This window comes from Trachurus trachurus, assembly GCF_905171665.1.
Source record: "Trachurus trachurus genome assembly, chromosome: 14".
Classification (NCBI taxonomy): Eukaryota; Metazoa; Chordata; class Actinopteri; order Carangiformes; family Carangidae; genus Trachurus; species Trachurus trachurus.
Window position 1 is genome coordinate 5,337,016 of NC_139903.1, and position 22,290 is coordinate 5,359,305.

Below are 22,290 nucleotides of genomic sequence, written 5' to 3' on the forward strand. Positions count from 1 at the left end.
GATACAACTTTTTTTTTTGCACGAAGTATTGTATAGTTAGGACTAAAATAAATAAATACATACGTTTAATGTTGTTCTTCCCTTATAATTCACTTTTGTTGATGTTATAACCAAAACAATAGCCTATTTATTTGCTTTTCAGCCCTAAAGAACATTACACTTACATTTTTGCACGTGACGTTTCCTTTCACCATAACACAAAATTTCACCATATCAATTTGTTGGTTAAATTGCATTTGCAAACCTTAAAAATAGTACATATTTGGAACAAAACAAAACAAAGAATACACTTTTAAAAACTGCATTTAAAAAGCTATGTTTGGCAGATTTCTTTTTTTCTAACTTTAACTGTATTGTTAGAGTCGTGTTGCAACATTTTATAGAGATGGATCTTCTCAAATTGTGTGTATGAACCTTTACAGTCTATGGTATGAACTGTGATCCATCCACACCTAACTGGCCTAGCCTACATCATTGAGGGCAGAGGACGGGGCGGTAACTATCTTGTTGTTTGATTGACTGTTGTATCTTTGGCGGTGACAAGCCCCCTCCGCTGCTGCTGACGCTTGCGTGACTGGTAACGTACGCGCCGCCGCCTCCTCCTTCTCTCCTCCCTTTGTGCGGTTGACAAGCCGAAGCTCCTTCCTCCTCGGTCGGGACTGGAACACACAGAGGTGAGAGTCTGCATCTTTTTCTTTATTTCTTTATTTTTCTTTACTGAACTGCCACATCGCTTACTTTATCCTTTAACCCGCTCACCGGCCGTGTGAGCCCCGGAGCTCCGGAGCTGTGTCCGGTCTCATCCATCGATTTCTGCCTCTGATGCTGGATGCAGCAGCAGCAGCAGCAGCAGCAGCCGCAGAGATGCTACAGGCCCGCCGCTCGTCGGCTAATAGCGCAGCGGTGCGGTCATTTGACAGTGCGGGTGGACAGTGGTCAGCAGATATTCAGCCAAGGGGTAATACAGATGCTTAGTTAAATTTAGTTTTTACCAACTGAACCACGACGGGCTGCCTCACCTCACCTGTCAACCTGGGGCAGGCGCTCGCCCGCGGTCCACCTTGATAGCTGGCTAATGCTAATGTGTTAGCCGGCGAGGGCAGAGCAGAGAGATGCTGCCTTGCCTTCACTGCCGTCAGGTCAGAAGAACCACTCAGTCCAGGTCCAAAGGTCACTAAGTAATGCAGACTTTAGATTTATAGATATATATTTTTAGATATTATAGGTCTGTCTCCAAACTGAGTCCTCCTGAGGTGGACTACAGTGCAACAGAGGTGGTGCTGAAGGACAGTGATGGATCCCAGACTTGGATGCTAATAGTCAAGTGCAAGGTTTCATACAACGTCTCCATCCCATCATGCTGTAGGTTTATAGGGATTTTTTTTCTCGATAGATAGATAAATAGATATTTATTGTCATTGCATATTAAAACACTGCGAAATTTTGTTTGTAGCACCACATCAAAAAGGCATAAATACAGTTTAAAAATAATAAATAATGCACAGTATGTTGCACTTGATTCCCTCTTTATAAGTCATTTGATGGTAGAGTCTGAACTCACTGGCCCTCAGTGACAGGACAGCACTGAGCAGGCTCTACGGCCTCTGACCTTTTCTGCCAGGATCCATGTGTGAAAGCTATAAAACTACTCAGGCAGGCGCACGAGGGGGGTGGGGGGTGAATTGGCAGACGGTGCGTGCGTGCGTGTGTGTAAGCACGCGGTGAATGGCTTAGTGGCCAAGCTATTTGTGTGAGTGTGTATGTGTGTGTTAACAGGCGCTGCAGATAGGCTACGTGACATGTGTCCACATCCTATACGAGTGCCTCCTCCTGACAGGAATATATGACTGGGCTCACATTGCAGTTTATAGTACCAGTGATGGACATACTGTATGAACAGAGGCATGCAACAATTTGGGCACAAAATTTAATAATGTCAATGTGAACAGTTCAGCAAGTGGAAGATGAAATTATCTCCAAAACGCATAAAGTTACAGATGACACATTCCCTTTACATTTTTAAACAGTATAGCCTAATTTTCAATTTTTATTTTCATCGTTTACATTTTTAAAATGACAGGAAATGAAAAGGTTTGGGCCTCCTGCATGACTGAATAAAGAATTTCATCATAAAGAACTTCATCAAATAATTTCATCATCATAGTTATTACCTAGTAGCCCCCCCCCCCTTTGGAAACTTTCACAGTGTGTAAATAGTAAATATCTTGTCTGATACCTTGGTCAAAGTTATCTGAGAGCTCAAGTCTCCTGGGTTTCCCATTCTTTTGCAGACTGCTGCTTTGTTTCCCCTTTTCACTCCGAAACTGTAGAAAACTAAAATAATACACTGATATTGCTTAAAATGTTGCAAAAGAGTGTTTCATGTTTATGCCTTTTGTAGACCATTTAATCTTCCACTTGCTGAGCTGTTCACATTAACAGAGATTTTGACCAGTGGTGCCCAAACTTTTGCATGATGACACTGTATTTGTCAAGACAGCAGTGGGTGCAGTGGAGCGCGTTTGTCTCAGACAGAGAGAGTTCATGGAGACATAATGCATGAGAAGTGTTTATCATGTTATAACTAGTATAGAAGTTGTTTATCAAAGGCGTGGCTGCTCATGAACTGGATTTAACAGGTTTGAAGGAAAGAGTTGGACAGGTATGTCAGACTACAAGTGCACTGAAGGAGGTGCATTGCATTGTTTGATTTATTATTGGTGTCATTGAAGTAGAGAAAGTAGAGCAGCCCTTCGCTGGGAATCTGCTCAATAGATATTTTAATAGAATATCCAAGCGTGCCCTTTTAAAGTGCACATTTTATTTTTAAATATTTGATTGATTGTTATAAACCACACTCAAATGCGATGTGCAGAGGTGTAGTATCACAATACTGAAGAAGAGCAGTCGTAGCTCTTGAGGTTTAGGAAATGTTAATTGAGAAATTGTCCACCATATGTTTATTATTCATCACCTCACATTCCTGTTCTATCTTGGATCAATATGGACGTGTATGTTATCAATCAGGCCTGCGTGACTGATAACTGCTCTGCTATAGAAAAATGAAATCTTCATTTATTCGAATTATGAAACAAATGTAGTCTTGCACAACAGACTGTTGAGGAACACGAAGGACAAAGAGGTCCATGCATAGACTGGGGGGTTAGCAAAGTGCCTGCTATTGTGCTTCAGTCTGACCCTCATTGTTCTCTCTAAACTTGGTCTCTGCAATTTGAAATGTCAAATATGACTTATGAGAGTGATTATAGTGTAAAAAATGATTTTTGTATTCTCCAAATGTAACATATTTTTTAAAAGGCTGAAAACAGGAGGTGGAATCAGCCAAAGCAGGATCATATCTTAAAAAAAAAAGACAAAGACTGTGGATTAGCATCTAATTGCAAAGGAGTGGCCACCGTACAGTCAGGAATGCATGTGTGTGAGTCATTGTCCCAGTGTGTAGCTCATATAAGCCAATAACTTCATCAGATTTGTACTTTTCCTATCCATCACTGACCTCTAAACGCTCTCTGCTCCAGCACATCACATCACATCTGATCTGTCAGTCCACTGTGACACAGAGGGAGGGAGGACACGACACTAATGGCTGCTGCATTTTGTTTATTCATTTCCCTGCCTCTTTCTTCTCGGCCACAGCCCTGATCATCATCATCATCTTTTACATTGCAGATAATGGCTGTACCTCCCACCTACGTTGACCTTGGAAAGTCTGCCAGGGATGTTTTTACCAAGGGATATGGTAAGCCGCTCATCCTCACTCATTTTATCTACTTTTACAGCAGCGTGATTTAGAGTAAAATGGATTTCAATCCTCTGGTGTGACTGGTGAGATGAGCTGTGGCACAGAACAACACACTTTCAGGGAACAGAAATCAGACCTTCAGTAGGATAACAACAAGTATATGATGATGAACCACTTTCAGTTTTGCTGATTCTTGTCAAACCTGTTTGACATGAGTAAAAGGCGGCATGTTGTATGAATTGGTGTCAGTTGTTCAATTATAAAACAGCTATAACGACTTGGTAAAGCTTCCCCAGAGCTACAGAAATCATATCACAATGTAAAGCAGTTGCCTGAGGTATTATTACCTTGTTAGTGCTAATGCTTTAAATTGACATTTTTAAAATCAACCATGAGGCTCTTCTTTGCATATTAGCTTCTTTACGTTCATATTTTTTTGTGTTTAGTAGATTTTCTTTTATATCCACTGCCTCTGGATCACATATTTGATAATTTAGCATCCTCTACCCTGCAAGAAGAGTACATTCATATTGTGCAGCAGTTTCTTTCTCAGATACCTTCAGCGTGCCACGTAGTGTTCACCAGAATACCAAATGACAGCTATTAAGACCAGTTAGTGCACCATCCGTACCCTACTACTGTCTGAACACATGTTGAGATGGAGTTCAGGACTGTCAGAGTCAGGGTTCATGTCCTCAGAGTGTGTGTGTGTTGTGTATACTGTACACACAGCTCTGTGCCTCCAAGGCTTTCTGAATAATGTTCACTTAATATCCAGAGCGTTTCCATTTTACTGGAGCAGCCTGATTCATAAGTACAACAAAGCTTGAACCTCAATGAGTTTGTCAGTGACTGTAATTCATGACTGCAGGCTCAAGGAGGAGTCATACAGAGCATTTACAGTCTTAGCACCTTCATCATTAAAGCCACAGCATTGAAAATAGATGAGTAGTTGTGCAGCTGGTGACCATGTTGTAGAGTGGGAACAGGGGTTTGGATGAAAAGTTGGATTTTTGAGGGTTAAATGAAGGGGAAATGTGAGATGCGGTTCTGTCGAAACTGTGTAATAAAAAGTTTTGAGTTGTAATGAGTATTGGCATTGAGAGGCCTTCTGTAATATTTGTGTTGTCATCGAGATCAATCTTTAATTATTATTTATTTTGTCTGTTTCAGGCTTCGGGCTCATCAAGCTGGACTTGAAAACAAAGTCTGAGAATGGACTGGTAAGTCGTTGCCAGTCATTATCAGATTATCAGAGCTATCACCCCTGACAGCAGCTGTCCTATCATAGCTTAAGAGGCTCTTGGCTCATTATCAACAGGCAGGTTATTTGATCTTCTAACGGCTGCCAGCAAGCGTCGGCTACTGCTGACTGGTGTGGGTTTAAAATGGCTTGGAGAGAATGCTGCGCTAAAACAATTAAATTAACGGTTAAATTATATTTAATATATATATATATGATTATTATTATTATGATGTCATATTTACTTTTATAGTTACAATAAAGGTCAGGGTATAATTATGGGAACTCCTGCTACTTTGTTGTGACGGAATTGATTCCATGAAGTTGTAAACGCCTCCAGGCTTTTTTTTTTCTTTCTTTTTTTTCTGTCTTCAAATTATCATTACTTTAATAGTTTAGCTGTACATCCCAGATTAGCTCAACACCAAAGCCTCGTTACTCATTCATTTGTTCAAAAGCTATATATACTGTATTAACTGGTTTCATGAAAATTTCTTCAAAGGTTTCTGAACTTCATATTTTGACGATTAATTACCTTCGTCAAGGAGGTTATCTTTTGTATTTACTCATTTGTTTTTCAGCAGGATTACACAAATTACTGAGTTTATCTGCAGCACACTTCTTAGAGGGTGGAGCATGGTTGAGGGGAGAAGCTATTAAATTTTAAGACAGATATCATTTAAGGGGCGATCCAGGAGTTTGATCACTTTTCCTTAACATTGTGAGGAGGGTTGCACGGTATACCGGTACTAGATTGGTACCGGGGTACTAACGCATTTAAAACGGTACCATACTGCGCTTAGATGGGACCGGTACCAGCGGTGACGTCGCCGCGTGAAGTCGCCGCATTGTAATTTGAGCCGCGAGGAGCGAGAGAGCGAGTCACAAACGAAGCAAGGTGCTTTTTATCATTACCGTTACAGCGCCACCTGTCCATGTCACTGTGTTTGTGTGTGTGTCTGTGTGTGTGCGCCGCGCGCGAGAGAGACGGCCGCCACAGCCTCGTTAATAAGTTTTGTTTTTACCGCGGATCACCACTGGCTGCATGCTCTCTCTCTCTCTCTCTCTCTCTCTCTCTCTCTCTCTCTGAGTGAGTGAGCACGGCGAAGCAGCGCTATGCAGAGATGAATTAACGGAACGATATTGCGTTGATGGGGGTGGGGGGAACAGAATCAATTTGGTCTACATATGGGAAACAATAGGTGTATGTTTGAGTAACATGAACATTTGTGTTTCATTCTATAAACTACTGATAACAATTTCTCCCAAAAATTACAACTGGTCAAAATAACAAAAAAAGATGCAGTGTTTTCAGACCTCAAATAATGCAAAGAAAACAAGTTGATGTTCATTTTTAAACAGACATTTTTTAATTTAGGAAGAGTTCAGATTAATATAGATGGAATGTTAATCCTGCAGCAGCAGTAACTGTTTACTGATTTCCTGTTTTATGGTCCAAAATTTTTCTATTAAAATAAAGCCAATAATGACATTTTTTGTGTTCTCTTTTTATGTGGAAAAGTACCGAAAAGTATCGAAAAGTATCGAAAAACATGTTGGTACCGATACCGGTACCAAAATGTTGGTATCGTGACAACACTAGATATATTTTCATCAGTTTCTCAGATAATGTGTGGATCTTCATGTACCGTAAATAACCAAATGTATTTATGGTGCCAAGATCTCTGCCTTTGTTGTTTGACGTTTTACAGGACAACATCACTGTGTAGAATAAGATGAATATAACATTATAGTGTACCTGGCCTGTACGACCCTGACATCTATATTGTACATACTATATGATCTGCAGGAGTTCACCAGCACAGGCTCTGCCAACACTGAGACCAGCAAGGTTGCAGGATCCCTGGAGACCAAGTACAAGTGGGCGGAGCATGGTCTGACCTTCACGGAGAAGTGGAACACCGACAACACCCTGGGAACAGAGATCACTCTCGAAGATCAGGTCAGTGAGTGGACAAATGGAGAAATAAAACGTGTGTTTAGAAAAAATGTTGGTTTGTGAGTTGCAATGATGATGAATTAAAATGATATGTTTTCTTTTCTGTTTTCACGTGGGTCAGTCATTCAAGTAGTGCAGGTACTGCCATTTACCTCGTTGTAAAATCAGTTTGACTTTTTCCACAGTTGGCCAAGGGGCTGAAGTTGACGTTTGATTCCTCCTTCTCACCAAACACCGGGTAAGCTCCACTGAAGCAGAGTCTGAAATGAAGACGATTTCAATAAGAAATCAAGAGTTAAGTGGGATGATGATTTACACAAGAGCTACAGTGAATGCGCATAAATAATACTTCAGCTGCACAGAGATGATATTTTATTCTTACAGCAGATTGAAGCTGAAGTTTATTAGCACATTTGTTGGTGCAAACTGTCTGATTGGCCTCAGGGATGATTTGCTCTTTTCTGTGTGAATGGGTTCACGTCTCCTGATTCAACAGCCTTGAGCAGAAAAGAAGGCTGCTGTTTATTATTCATATAGCTCAATGAGTAAATAAATACACTTTAACAAATAAACATGCAATCTACTTGGCTTCTTTTTATTAAAAATAATATTATACGTGACTACTACTAGTCATAAACATTAAACGTCTTTCCTTCCTTTCTCGTGTCTCGGTAGCAAGAAGAGCGGCAAGATCAAGACCGGCTACAAGTGTGACCACATCAACCTTGGCTGTGACGTCCACTATGACATCAACGGTACAGCCATCCACGGCCTAGCGGTGGTGGGCTACGAGGGCTGGCTGGCCGGCTACCAGATGACCTTCGAGGCCGGCAGGAACAGGATCACCCAGAGCAACTTCGCCGTCGGATACAAGACCGACGAGTTCCAGCTCCATACGAATGTGTAAGACGACATGAAGCACCCGATGGATCATGGATCTAATGTACCATAACCACATGAATCAGTATTAGGCTCATATTAGGCACACTGGTTGTTCGATTAAAGCTGAGCTGGTTCATGTGTTTTCACTGAGCTAAATACAAAGTGAGTAAACATTTTACACATTTTTCAGTCACAAAGGCGTCCAGACAATTCACCTTGACTCGACCGAGGCCTCCGACTCTGTTTTCTTGTCCTGGTCTGGCGACTGACTTGTTACCTGCTTGGCTGTCTGCCGCTCACCCAGGTGCCTGGCGGTTATTTTTACACCCAGGTGATGGGATTTTCTATATTGCAAGTGAGATGCAGTGAATTGTTGGCAGCCATTAAGGGCGTTGGTGAGACGGCGACGGCAGAGTGAGGTAATGCCAGACAGAGAGAGAGGGAGAGTGGGAGGGTCAAGGGACAGTGTTAGTCCTGTTGCCTGCTGTGTTCTTGGCCCAGCCTGTCTGTTTCAGTCTGCAGCTGAAGCAGTGACGTGAGGTCAGAGGAAGTGTAATGTGGGCTTTACATGTATCAGTGTCGGCGCGCTCAGCCGAGGGGTCTTAAACTATCATAATACCAGCTCAGCTATACTTGGAGGACAAAACACAAAACCATTGTATGTGTCCAGTCCAGAAACGTATCTTCTTCTTTTTTTTCTTTTTACATTTACTTATATTCCACTTTAATGTTGTTTCCCTCAGAAACGATGGCACCGAGTTCGGTGGCTCCATCTACCAGAAGGTGAACGATCAGCTGGAGACCGCCGTCAATCTGGCCTGGACTGCTGGAAATAGCAACACCCGCTTCGGCATTGCTGCCAAGTATCAGATTGATCCTGATGCATCCTTCTCTGTGAGTAGTGATTTTAACCTGAAGCAGCATCAGCAGTAGTATTAGCAGTAGCAGTAGTAGTAGTAGTAGTAGTAGTTGTGTGTGCTCTGTTTATCAAATCAAACCTTCCTCTCAAGCGTCACCCAGTCAGTGCAGAAGCTACTGAAACCCCTTCCTGTTTTTGTCTGTTCTGGTTTTCCTCTCTTGCTTTAGAGACACATTCATGGCGTCACCAATAGAGACTAACTAAAGTGTGACTATGACTGTCATGTTGCCCAATTTATGTATGGGTGACTCACTGTCCTTCCCTGTCCGATCACCTCTGAAGCATGGCTGCAAGGCCACGTGAACACATCATGCTAAGTAGAGTGTAAAAGCAGCCTCATTCAAGCCAGTGGCCAATGAGACTGTCTGTCTGCTACAGAAAAGGCCTCAGGGTAATAAACCTCACCTGTAGCAGAGGCAGTTGGCTGTTTTGTACGTTCGTGTAATTATACGTATTCTAAGAATTATTATTAACATGTTAACGAGGCCAGTGTGTCATTCTGAAGTGAAACCTTTTCAGTGGTGGCACTTTGAAGGCACAGTATCAGTTTCACAGTTCAGAATGAATCACAGGTTGATTTTCCTTGACATTAAACTTGGCACAGACTCAGAATTGGTATTTAATATGTATCTGTAAAGCCCCTTTTACAATGTGTGGGACGACAGAGACGGGAGCTTTAGTTTTACCAGCAGCCTCACTGCCTGCAGTTGTGTGTGGACAGTGGAAAAGCATCCAATGGGCTTTTATTAGTGGATTTACTTGGTCGAAAAGGGGAATTCGTAACATGAGATGTTCTCTGTATAATTTTTTGTTTAATATATCTGTGGTTCCTACACAGGCCAAGGTGAACAACTCCAGCCTCGTTGGCCTGGGTTACACTCAGACTCTGAAGCCAGGTGAGTGTTGTCTGTAAATAACCTGAGTGTGTTTACAAAGACCACTGTTATTTAACCAGGATTTTCAAAGTTTGAATCAGTCGTGTGTAGTGTATGTAGATAATTTCATCGTAAGTTTAATTACTGAAGTAAGTTTTTGTCATAGAAAGTTTTTGTGGCATTGCACAAATTCAAAAAGAAGAATCAATGATAGTTTTACAAAGTGTTTGTGAAGGGTAAATGTCAGAATTACAGCTCAACTTGACTTTTCCACAAGGGTAAACAACAGAATATGAGGGTTAGATTTAAATACTGAAGGGTATTGTTGCAAGTTGAGGTGAAGAGGCGGCTTCTTCAGTCAGTCTAGAAAGGAATAGTTCACTACACTCCTGGGGTGATATAAGGAGACTTTTATTTGATGTATACATTTACACACAATCTCCTTGTCTGTGAATTACTTATCCTTGATCTGTCTGTTTCCGCAGGCATCAAGCTGACGCTCTCCGCTCTCCTCGATGGCAAGAACATTAACGCTGGTGGCCACAAGCTTGGTCTCGGCCTCGAGTTCCAGGCGTAGGAGGATCAGACCGACGCCCCTTCCAGTCCTCCCAGCGCACATGCATTCCCCACCAAAAGAATAAAAAATCCAAATCCTTTATTGATTTAGCTAGCCCTCACAAAACCCTTGTTTCCCCTAGATGTGCTACAGCTGGAGGCGAGACCGTGTAAGATTAAATTGTTCTGACGATCTACCACTTTTAAAGGACCACTTCAAGGGAACATTATATTTTGAAAACAACGAGCCCAGTTCAGAACAAAACTGCAACCGTTCAACAGAAAGTTTTATCTTGAATTGTGTAGCTTACAAGGGAAAAGTAGCCTTGAGTACATTCATGTTGGCCTCACACTTTGTCACTTCACTATATTCATACAAAATGCTTTAATTTGTGCGTCTCTCTGCTCTCTGATGCAGATAAAAGGGATCAAAACTACGTAGTTCAGCCCGAAATGCAAAAAGGGCTTTGACACACAGCAAACAGTCGAGTACTCACACCACCAGATGGAGCTGTTGCATCGCACCAGTTGGCACTCCCCACTCAAAAGCTGTAGTGGTGAAATCATTTTATTTGATCACTTTTACACTGGAGAGCTCTAGTGTTTGTCTGGATATATGATACAATGGGAAAGGGTTAGTTGTCCCTGATGTAAGCGGCTGTCAGTAGCTCAAAGAGACACTACACCCCAACGCGTACATTCTGTGTTTTCGTCTCACTTTTCGTCTTTTGTGTCTGTGCATTTGGTGTGAACCATGTCTTTTGTTACACATAGCAAAAAGAATATTATTTTATTGACAGTCTTGCATAGTTGAATCCACCTTTAAAGTCTTATGGAGGCAAAGACCTGTCAATCCTTCCTGGTCGAGCAAATGAAAAGCAACCGACGACCCACACAGTTGAACCTCTCCGGATAAGTATTTCTTTGAAGGAGAGTGAAAAGAATAAATACAGTGAACAGGAAATGGCAGTCTTCCACTACTGGTTATGGGAATCATGCTTAGTGTACTTGACAATAATGTCATTCCCTGAATAAATAAAGAATATCTTTAACCAGTTTCTGATTGTATTTGTCACTGTGTCTTGTGGTCTGCATCTTGTGATTATTTTCAACCTCATGTTTATTTAGAATTCTGTGACTGTGGCTGACGATACGGGAAAAGAATTTTAATTGCCGTCCTGGACCATGAGAGAAAAACTCACGCTCCTAAAATGTCTGATTTTTTAACTTTCCCTTGTCTAACCTGTGTTCAACACAGGGGTACACAAGAAACATTCATTGACATTGATTTCTGAGAAGGAACCCTTAATATGTGCAAATCATTTATATGTTGTTGCTTGGTGCAATTGACTTTCCTTAACCATAGAAAGATGTGCAACCAATGTGCTCTTTGGATACTTTGTGACATCCATTGCGCAAATCATTTGATTGTTTAAATATTTTATTACTTGTCCTATTTTGAGTAATGTTTATAAACATGTTCTGTGAGCTGTATTTCAGGACATTGAAAATTGTGATTTTTGCATAGGGCCCAAAATAACTTAACAATAAGATATAAACATTATAATATAACATTAAAGTATGACTCCTTAACTAAATTTTGGCAGTCACTACATGGTCAGAGCCATAAGATTGATAAACCATAATGGAACACATTTCTCGCAAATGTCCCCAATCTTTAGTTGCCTGTTTTGCCCTGTTTGTGCCCTCCGTCGACACTCAAAAGTGTTTCACACAAAAGTGAAACTCATGATCGACTGTTATTAGTTACACCACAATGACTCAAGACCACAAGCCCCCATTGGATCCAGTTTACAAAACTTCCTCATTCTCTCACGATGTTGCCAGATCAGGCAGCATTACGCCTCATTATCATTTTCTCTTCCGTATGAGAACACTTCACTGACAGAAACTGCTTATACTGAATCCAGCTTAGTTAATCATGTAAAATAGATAAACTTTTGTTATACTTGGTGAATGTAACCTTTATCTCAACTGGGTTACTTTTTTACGACGATTGGGCAGGGCCTGTTATATCTATCGCTCTGGGTCTAGGTATCTGACTGGACTACTTGTTTCAGTCAAATCTGGCAACACCCACTCCGCTGTGTATGTGGCCCCCATTTTAAACCACGCCTACTCAGTTACTCGCACATCAACATGGCGACATGCGGGAAGATGGGGCGAAGCAGGAGAAACATTAGTGCTCTTGTTTTGCTTTTTTTCCTTCAGCTGTCAGCGAGAGGTTGCCTGTCAGCGCCGTTTAACACAACAGGTACGTCGTATGTTGATTTACTGTATATATCTGAGACAATTACTTTGTTTTTATCCAACCAAACAGGGTCCGATAGTGAGTTAGCGAGCTAGCCACTGTCAGGTAGCTAACGTTTGTGTAGCTAGTTGGTTAGTACGTCATGCTAAAGGACGATGACAGTGTGTGTATGTGTGTCAGGAAAGTCATAAAACAATATAAATGAGTCTTTATCAACGCATTGCAGTTCAAATGATACCGCATAACGTGTTATATCTCCTCAATATGACGACCCTGTCTTGTTTAGAAAATATAAACACAAGATTTTCAATTGAAATAACATCGACACGTTAAAAATAACAACAATATGTGAATGTTAATGTCAATTAAAATGTGTACCCGTGTTCGTAATAACCGCAGAAACTCCGTAGGTACAGAAGAATAAGAAACATTTCGAAACCAAAACTGCTTCCGCTAAGATAGTGCCTTGCTAAAGTATTATAACTTACCCCTTGAATTATTCCACATTATGTCACGTTACAACCACAAACGTAAATGTATTTAATGGTGATTTTGTTTATTGTGATGGACCAACACAAAGTAGCACATAATTGTGAAGTGGAAGGAAACTGATAGCTACATGGTTTTCAAGATTTTTACAAATCAAAGACCAAAATTTAACTTTTTTGGCTTAACATGCAAAACGCTGCTATGTGTGGCAGAGACAGGGAAGCTGCTCAGAGTTGATGGGAAGATGGATGGAGCTAAATCCAGGGCAATCCTGGAGGAAAACCTGTTACAGCCAGCAAAAGACTTGAGACTGGGATGGAAGTTCACCTGTAGCCAGAGCTACAATGGACTGGTTTACATCAAAGCATATCCATGTGTGAGAACGGCCCAGTCAGAGTCCTACAGACCTGAATCCTATTGAGAATCTGTGGCAAGACTTGAAAATTGATGTTCACAGACGCCCTCCATCCAATCTGACTGAACTGGAGCTATTTTGCAAAGAAAAATGGGCAAAAATGTCAGTCTGTAGATGTGCAAAGCTGGTAGAGACAAACTCCCAAAGACCTGCAGCTGTAACTGCAGGGAAAGGTGGTTCAACAAAAAATCTTGAACACCATGTATCATTTTCCTTCCACTTCACAATTATGTACTACTTTGTGTTGGTCTATCACATCAAATCCCAATAAAATACATTTAAGTTTGTGGTTGCAACGTGAAAAAATGTGGAAAAGTTAAAGGGGGATCCATGCACGAATACTTTTGCAAGGCGCTGTAACCTTAGGTCAGCTTTGTGTGATTCCTCCGGCCCTCGGGGCTCCTGAGCTTCAAATGATTTGTGGTGGTCAGTCAGATATTAGTGACTGGGTCCAGATGTCCTTGTGCCATATATCTTGGCTGTTAATGAACCCCCCTGTCAGTCCAGGAGCCGAATCCTTCAGAAGTTCACCGTCAAACAACTGGGGCCCTCAGTTTAGGCTGTAGACGCGTTATCAGTGGCATTCGGTTTTAGATCGTGTGGTTGTGGTGCATGTAGTTTATTTGCCTAAATCTGTTAAAGCAGGGTTAGTGGTGTTGATTTTTCTTCACCGGTACTTTCCATTCTTTTCCAGTGACTGTATAGCCTAATTCATGTTCAAGCTTGTTCATTATATGACTGTTTCACACTCTGAGTCTCATCATACTGGGGATAAACACTGACGTGCAGTAATGGGCACACAGAGTCTCAAGAAAATTCCCATGACCGAAGACTGTGTGTGTGTGTGTGTGTGTGTGTGTGAGGGACCAGTTATTTAGTTATTTTCTGTATAACATTCACCATCTGTTGAAGCCTGGGACATTGATAACTGATTATCACATCCCCCTGACTTAAAAACCACATCATATCCTGAAGCATTTAATGTTTCATCAACTGTTCACAGTCGTATAAACTCTTTAATTGTTGGTATTGGTTCATGAAATCAAAAATCACCATGCAGCGAATCAGCCTTTTGAGTTTTCTTTTTGTATATATTTTGTAACTGGAAAGCACAGCAGCAGGGAACAAAACAATGTTTGTGAAGCAGCAAGGATGATCTTAACTTGATTAGCCGCTAACACGCTATCATATTTTTATGTGTTTAAACGGACTGAAACTGATCCAAGAGGCAAAGGAGTGAAAGTTTAGAGTGGAGGAATAGTATATATGCTTGTTGGTGATTTAAGGAAATATGTTGGATATACTTTGTCATTAATATTGAGACATTTGTCAAAGGTGGCCCACCTGCTTAGTCGCAAAAGTTGAGTTTCCTACATGCTGTTTCGTGCAGCAAAGCCTGTGACTGCTGCTGCCACAAAGATCTCCTGTTCAGTGATGATTATTCATGCTGCCCATGGCCAATGAGTATGAATAGTCCCTTTCTTCTCCTGGGTGCGTCTTACGCTGTGCCTCTACTCCCTGGCCTTATCCTCCATTCCTAAGCAACGCCTCCTAATCCCACAGGATGAAATAATGTTGACACTTGTTGGTTAAATGGTGTCATTGATTCAGGAAGGCCAGAAGAATGAGAATAACTTTGTACAGCTTGGTGCTGCTTTAGCTGCGGAGAAGATGCTCGAGTTTAAAAATTGTTGTCACTTAATTTTTTATGAAACAGAAAATGTCAGATGTTCTGCAAACTTCATAAAGTTTAACAGGCTCCATTTTTATTCAAGATCCTTGTTAAACCATGTGTCACTAAACAAAATGTCTTCGCTGCAGTGGATTAAAACAAATGACATGGACGGCCGACATGGCACAGTAACAGCAATAACACATCACATTGTGTTGTCTCCAAACACAGTTCTGTCTCTGTTGGCTGTTGTCATGGGAGTGGTGCAAAGTCTATTTTTACACAATCGCAAACAAACAAGTTCCTGTGTAGTACACATGTCACCTAAGAGGGTTAACCCCCCCCAGCCTCAGGTGCTGGTCTGATCACACATTGTGTTTTTTATGACACCACTTGTAGAGAAAGAGTACAGGTCAGTTCCTCTTTAAGCGAAGTTTCTGTAATTTCCCATAATTAAATTGACTTGCTATCAGTAGCTCTACTTCAGATAAAATATGTTGAAACTGAAAATTCAGTCTGACTTTGGACTCATGTTGTTATCAGCTGGGAAGCGTAGAAACTTCTGGTTGGTAAAGTCCAGCAAGCAGTGTTCATGTAATACCTATCGTGACCCTTAATCTAAAAAATGCACACTCCCGCGAAGTGCTAGTGCTGTCCTGATTCTCAGAGGGACAAGTTTAAGGGCTGTATAGCCCTCAATACTGAGATTGTCCGACACCACCCTTGGGAGCAAGTGCTACCCAGAATGCAGTATTTTTTTTTGTTAATAGAGGTATAAATATTATGAAAACCATTGTATTATCTTAGTTTAGCCCCCTTTTATGGATTATTTACCTCATTGGGATGTCTGTGCTCTCCAGCCGGTTCACCTGCAGCTCCACAGAGGAGCTGTCAGAGGAGCTATGCTGCTGTTCCTCTCTCCAGCCTGGTGTTTGGCTGCACTTTGTCCAAAAACAGTTAAACATTGGACGATCTATCTGAGCGCGATCACATCCACAGTGGATGTGGCGCTGATCAGCTGTAGCAGAGCACATGTGTGTTTAACGGCCAGAAAAAAAAATCAAAATGTGCATCCCTAGTTGCTACCGTTTAGTTACAAAATGGTAATTTTTCTCGGTGGTAATGTGGTTAAGTTGTTTTTATCAAGATACAGCCTACGTAAAATGTTTGTTCCGATAATGTTATAAGATGACTGGGCTCATGTCAGCTCCCGTAGCCACAGAGTTATCCAACGATAGTTGCAGCTGGTGTTTACCTTTCAATAAGCCGTGGTATGCAGTGACTTTCAGATGTCCGTGGTTGTGGTATTTATACAGATTATTTGTTTGAATATCAATTTATATCTAACTCAACTAATTTATAGGCTACAACAAAAAACCAAATAACCAAAGTAATAACTGACAGATAGTCCACAACCATTTCAAAAACATGGACCTATGGACCCGTCGATGATAGCTGCGTTTGTGGCTTATGATTAAACTGGCAGGGTTAACAGTGCAAATCTAAAAAATAATAAACTAATGCCAAACCCCCCACTGTCTGAAGACGTATCTGCATTTAAGGGGTGTCCCAAGTCTAAGTCACAAAATAGCCCTTAGGCCTAACACTTGGAGGGCTAAGGGCTAAGATGGGAACTGGAATTCACCACATATATTTAAGTGCTTTAAGTAAAAAAAGACGTTACGTTTCTATTTTTGTAAACTAATTATGCCATGCCTCATGTTGTTGTTGTTATTGTGTCCTCAGTGGCTCAAGACGCAACCCTGCCTCAAAGTCCCACCACTGTGGACAAGACGACATCTGACACAGACTCTTCACCGGCTGAACAGGGAGCAGATCTTGTGACGGATCCCAAGAACACCGCTCCACCTGATGTCACCAGCCCCGTACCGACACCGACACCAACGCAATCACAAACACAATCAGAGCCTCCTAAAGACAAACAAGACACACAAGACACGGCAGTCGCCAAAGACACAACACCAGAGATCGGGGACCCCCATGGAGTCGCCGTCATCGGGACCTCTGCTGATAAAACCGATCCAGCGCTCGTCAGCGGTGGGGTCAACGACACAAATGCAACAAATGCAAACCAAGGCGGCGTTCAGGCAACAGAGAAACCTGCTGAGAAACCAGCCTCGACGCCCGAACCTGCCACCGTCAACGCTGTCAACGCTGTCAACGCCCCTGAACCTGATCCGCAACCGGCCGAACCTGCAGCGGGACAGCTGGAAACCCCGGGCCCCGAATCCAAACCCCCCCAGGAACAGAACCCGTCCACAGTGGATGACACCGAGCCAGACCTGCTGACCACCACCGACAAAGCACCGGCGCTGAGCAGCAACGATGACTCGGATCTTTATCAGATCGATGGAACCAAAGTGGACGGCGACGACGGTGACGACGACGACGACGAGGATGACGACAGCATGTGGGAAGACGGTGACGACATCGAGAGGACGCCGATCGGCGGCTTGTACGACCCCGACGCAGAGGACGTTAAAGGCCCGGCGCTGAACCGGCCGCAGCAGCCGGAGAGGATAAACGTGGCTCCGTACGACGGAGCCGAGGACGAGGACTCGCACTTCTTCTTCCATCTGGTCATCCTGGCTTTCCTGGTCGCCATCGTCTACATCACCTACCACAACAAGAGGAAGGTGGGTGTCGGTGAATCCCCGTTAAACACTAACCATGTTTCCATTCCACTTGTCAAACGAATTATCTCAAGATCCATAAAAATATTAATGTGAGCAAGGTCGGTTCAAGTGCGTTTCCATCTGAGACCTTTAAAGTGAATAAAAAGCTGTGCGTCATGACGTCATCTGCCGCTTTACGTTATTGCTGTATCGAATCGTTTTCTTGCAATTTAAGGTGTTTCCATTCATTTTTGTACTAAAACGCAAAACAGAAGGACATCCATCCTTCATCTTTAACCGATTATCTGAGGTCGGGCTGCGCACAGGCCTGGAAACCACTGAGCCATACAGTACGCACACCAGCCAATATAGGCTAAACACCGTTTTAATGCAGATGCAGATGCATGGCATGTTAAATACTACAGACCTGTGGTTTGTGATCGGCAGTGCCTGGACACAAACTTTGTACCAATCAAAAGAAAATCCGGTGAGATCGACCGTAATAGCTTTTTATCGATATTCATTATTATTTAACCGAATTTTACTGTTTCCATAAAGCATTTTTAATTCGATATTGCTTAATGCGATTAAAAACATGTGGATGGAAACATGGTTACTGTTGCATTTTGTTTGATCAGGGTTTGATCAGACCTCGTATCTTAAGTTACACTCCTGATTCCTGCATCGTTATGCAAGTATAAAACCTGGATTTGTTTGTGAAGCACTGAGGCAGTCTGGACCCATTCAGTGGTTTTGTAAACTGCACAAACACAAAAGCTGTTTCTTTTTGTAAGAAAAATGTCCTCAGTTGAAAAACCTTCATAATTGAACAAGTTTTCAACAGAACTTTTTAAAGTTTGTTCACTTCTTAGTGTGTACTTTAGAATATATGATCATAACATATGTATATATACTGTATATAGTATGGGTCAGTACTTTCTCCTCGTTCTCTGACGACGCAGCAGAGGACGGTTCTGTAATGTATATTATATTGGCCTCATGTAAAATTGGGTTTTACAGCTGAAGTAAGGATTCCAATTATGTAGTCTTTCATCTTTCCTGCTCGCCTGACAACCCAGGAATAATTTTTTACTTGATCAGCACTTGTACATCAATCACATTAATTTGATTCCTATCTGCATTTTGCTGCTCTTTCTCTTCTCGTCAGATCTTCCTCCTGGCTCAGAGTCGGCGCTGGAAGGACAGCCTGTGTTCCCGGAACAACGTGGAGTACCACCGCCTGGACCAGAACGTCAATGAAGCCATGCCGTCCCTCAAGATGACCCGAGACTACATCTTTTGATCCAGATTTATCGGGACCGTTATGTCAGGACGACCTGGACGGAACCCATCGGCCTCTCTCTCTCCCTCTCTCTTTCTCCGGCCACTTGTATTGTCGAGATGCTGTGCTTTGTCGTGGAGCTTGATTGATGCTTTCTCTTGCTTTACAGACCAGTTGGACATTAGAGGCTGATGTGTCCTGGAAAAAAAAAACCCTGGACATGACTCAAGCCCAGTGGGGTAGAGTTATGCTTAGGAAATTTTTGTTGTATGCATAAAGATTTTTACTCTTCAGTCATTCTTATTTGTTATATGTTAATGTTAATTCACATCTTGTTTTTTTTCTAAATTAATAACTTCTTGAGATTTAATATTGTGATTTATTTGGGATCTTATATTTATCTTTGTTTTACCAGAGTTTCAGCCTTAATGGTCCTTTATGTTTTTCTTCTTGCTTACTGTCTTAATATAATGTAACACTCAGTTTAATAGTTGGAAGAATAGCATGTTAATGAATCTTTGAAGGTCATAACATAATGCTTAATTGCAACAGTGGATTATTTTCCCCAAGATTAATAATAATTCTATTGTTATTGCTTTCTCGTTTTCCAAGATATTAATTGACACAGAAAACATTTGTTTTCAAAGCACTTGTGTCATCCTGCACCATGCAAAGACACAGTCTAAGAGAAGCAGAACACACATATATATATACAGTACTATATATAGAAATAGAGACAGTTATTCCAAAAATGTTCCTCACCCATGTTGAAATGGTTCATTTGCCACAGATCTACTGAGAGTAAACTACTGTGTGATATCAGAACCGAAACATTGGGAAAACTGATTTAAAAACATACATTTTTGATACTCCTTTTCACTTTTCTACCATCACCTTTTGTTTCTGTAAGATCGTTATGGAAAATACATCAAACTCTTTTTTTATTTTGATTCTACGTTGTGTAAGAAATGTGAAACGTCTTGATTGTTGGTAAATGACGCTGCACGTTGAGCATTAAATCAAGGAAGGTGACGACTGGTCAGGCGAGAGGTCTGTCCATGTGCTTAAGCCATTTGAATGCTGACAGATATTGTATATTGTTCAGGTTAATATTGTATGGGAGGAGCTTTTAATGCCAGGCTTTTTTCTTGTTCATCAGTTTATATTTAACTTGTCTTATACGGTACCTCTTCTACTTCTACTGCCCAGATTTTGCTATGCAGAAATCCTGGGGCTGGCCCTCTTTGTTTTATGACTTCGGTGAAGTCTCTGTCAATCATTTGCGGTAAAAAAAGAAAAAAAAAAGACGTGACGGCTGTGTTCCCTCTCACTCACACAGAACTTTTCAGTTAACTCGTGTCAAAGTACAAAGTTTATTGGACTATTATCTGTTCAAAAAAAAAAAAAATTGGCACGGATTGTGTGGCCTGATGCTCTCATGAGCACAGAATTAAAAAAAATAAAAAAATAAATGCACGCAGCCATGTCGTGTTGATGTTCCCGCCCTATCATGGGTTGGACCACTTCCATCTTTGAACTCATTCTGCTTTCAGCAACATATCTGTGAGGTTTCGTGGCGCCATCTTGCACGGTTGTGATGGAATTAGTCCACACACACACACACAGAAACACACACACACACCAGCCAAGGTGCTTTGTATCACTGTCAGTGGGAGTTTCCACTGGACACACACAGACTCACAGCTGCCCCACCGGTAAAAAGACCACATTGTTTTATTCAGTCCCTGATACCTGATACTCTTCTTTGTCTTCATCACAGCCACATCTTGTTCTGCCTGTTGCCGCCTCATGCCTTCACCTAACTTGCCATAACTGCCACACGAATCCACATGTTTGTTACTAATCTCTTTGCCGCCTTCTGCCAGCTGTTTTCATCTGTCTTGTCTGTATGCAAGGTTCACAGTGGGTAGATGGGATAATGTGATTTTGCACTGTGCCATTTAGTCATACTAGCAAGAATGTGGGCTGTGGGAGGTGTCCTGTTGTAGAGGTGATGGATCAACACTGCTCTTGCAATCAACAGTAGAAACTGTACAATCTTCCTTTTTTTTTGTTTTGTCAATAAAGCACAAATTGTGTAAAGACTCTGGATCTTTCATTCCCGCGCTTGATGCTGTGAAGCGGTCGTGCCCTGCAGACGCTCTTCTCCAGGCAAGTTATTGAAGTCAGATCAAGAAAAGTGTTTATATCAGTCTCCTGTGATGCAGCTCTTTATGTGTTAAATGTGGAGCATCAGTGTGTCGGCATCACTAACTAGACTGGACGCTGCTTGTTAGACATTCACTTTGATCTCCTTTGATGGTATTAGGATTAGAGGTTGTGTCCTTTGATTAAATCAGTCAGGCTGAGCAGAAACATTGCGATTAAAAGCTATAACATATTTATGGAGCTAAAAGCACTTGAAAGGATGTTTAGGTTTTAGAGCACAAAGTCTGCATTTGGAAGAAGTGAAAACAAACTTTGTAAAAGAGCAGACTCCCCAGATGCAGTTCTCAAACTTAAAACACTATATGAGGAGTGAGATAAAACATTTTAAAACAGAAACTGATATGAAACTGAGATGAACTGACAACAGAGGCAGACCTCCAATACCTAGGCTGCTAAAAGCAAAAAAATAATAAGTAACTCCACCACAAGGAGGCAGCATGCTCACATGAATGAGAGTGAAGTCCAACTGCTGCTTTACAGTCACCACATTTTCTGCTGGTGTGTGTCCTTTAGCTAATTGAATGATGGTGGAGTCGTACCACATACTGTGAAAGAGACATGGCAGCAGGCAGGTCCTGAGTGTGTGTGTCTGTCTGTCTCTGTGTGTGTGTGTAACTGACTCTACTACAAAACTGATGCCTGCACAAATAAAACTGTAATTTTTCATTTAGTATTCCATTCCCTCGCCCTCTCAGTGTGACACAAATAAGATATCAGCATAATAAAGGGGAATTTGAGCTGAAAGAACCTCCGACAATTTTACACTTTTTTCTCTCTCTGATGATGTGTGATGGGAGCCATATGTGCCACGATTATTCGAAAATCTCTGCGGAAAAAAAAGAAGAAAAAACACCAAAGGGAGAGGAACTGGGTCTGCGTGACTCTCCGATTCAGAATCTTTAATGTCACTTAACACCACTCAGATCAATTTTCATGACAGTGAAAAGTATAAAAAGCTTATCACGGCATGTCTGTCTTTTAAAGTTTGTAAACAGCCGAGACTGACAAGACAGATGGAGGCAGACTGAGTTGGACATGCATATCTTTGACTGTCTAGTTTTGATTAATGGCTGTCACAGTCTGTTCTTTGAACAGGAT

General features: G+C 41.6%; 2 protein-coding genes across 2 annotated transcripts; both read left to right on the forward strand.

Moving 5' to 3' along the window:
* Positions 1-588: 588 nt before the first annotated feature.
* vdac1 (voltage-dependent anion channel 1) lies at positions 589-11,254 on the forward strand. Its single transcript, XM_083986678.1, has 9 exons — positions 589-674; positions 3,691-3,760; positions 4,937-4,986; positions 6,817-6,969; positions 7,152-7,204; positions 7,642-7,869; positions 8,592-8,742; positions 9,606-9,663; positions 10,128-11,254. The coding sequence occupies exons 2-9, from the start codon at positions 3,694-3,696 to the stop codon at positions 10,217-10,219; spliced, it is 852 nt and encodes a 283-aa protein (XP_083842804.1). The 5' UTR covers positions 589-674; positions 3,691-3,693; the 3' UTR covers positions 10,220-11,254.
* A 1,095-nt stretch (positions 11,255-12,349) lies between these two features.
* Positions 12,350-21,069, forward strand: cUnh5orf15 (chromosome Un C5orf15 homolog). Its single transcript, XM_083986677.1, has 3 exons — positions 12,350-12,472; positions 16,792-17,702; positions 18,850-21,069. Exons 1-3 carry the CDS (start codon positions 12,358-12,360, stop codon positions 18,982-18,984), a joined length of 1,161 nt encoding a protein of 386 aa, XP_083842803.1. The 5' UTR covers positions 12,350-12,357; the 3' UTR covers positions 18,985-21,069.
* Positions 21,070-22,290: the final 1,221 nt, after the last annotated feature.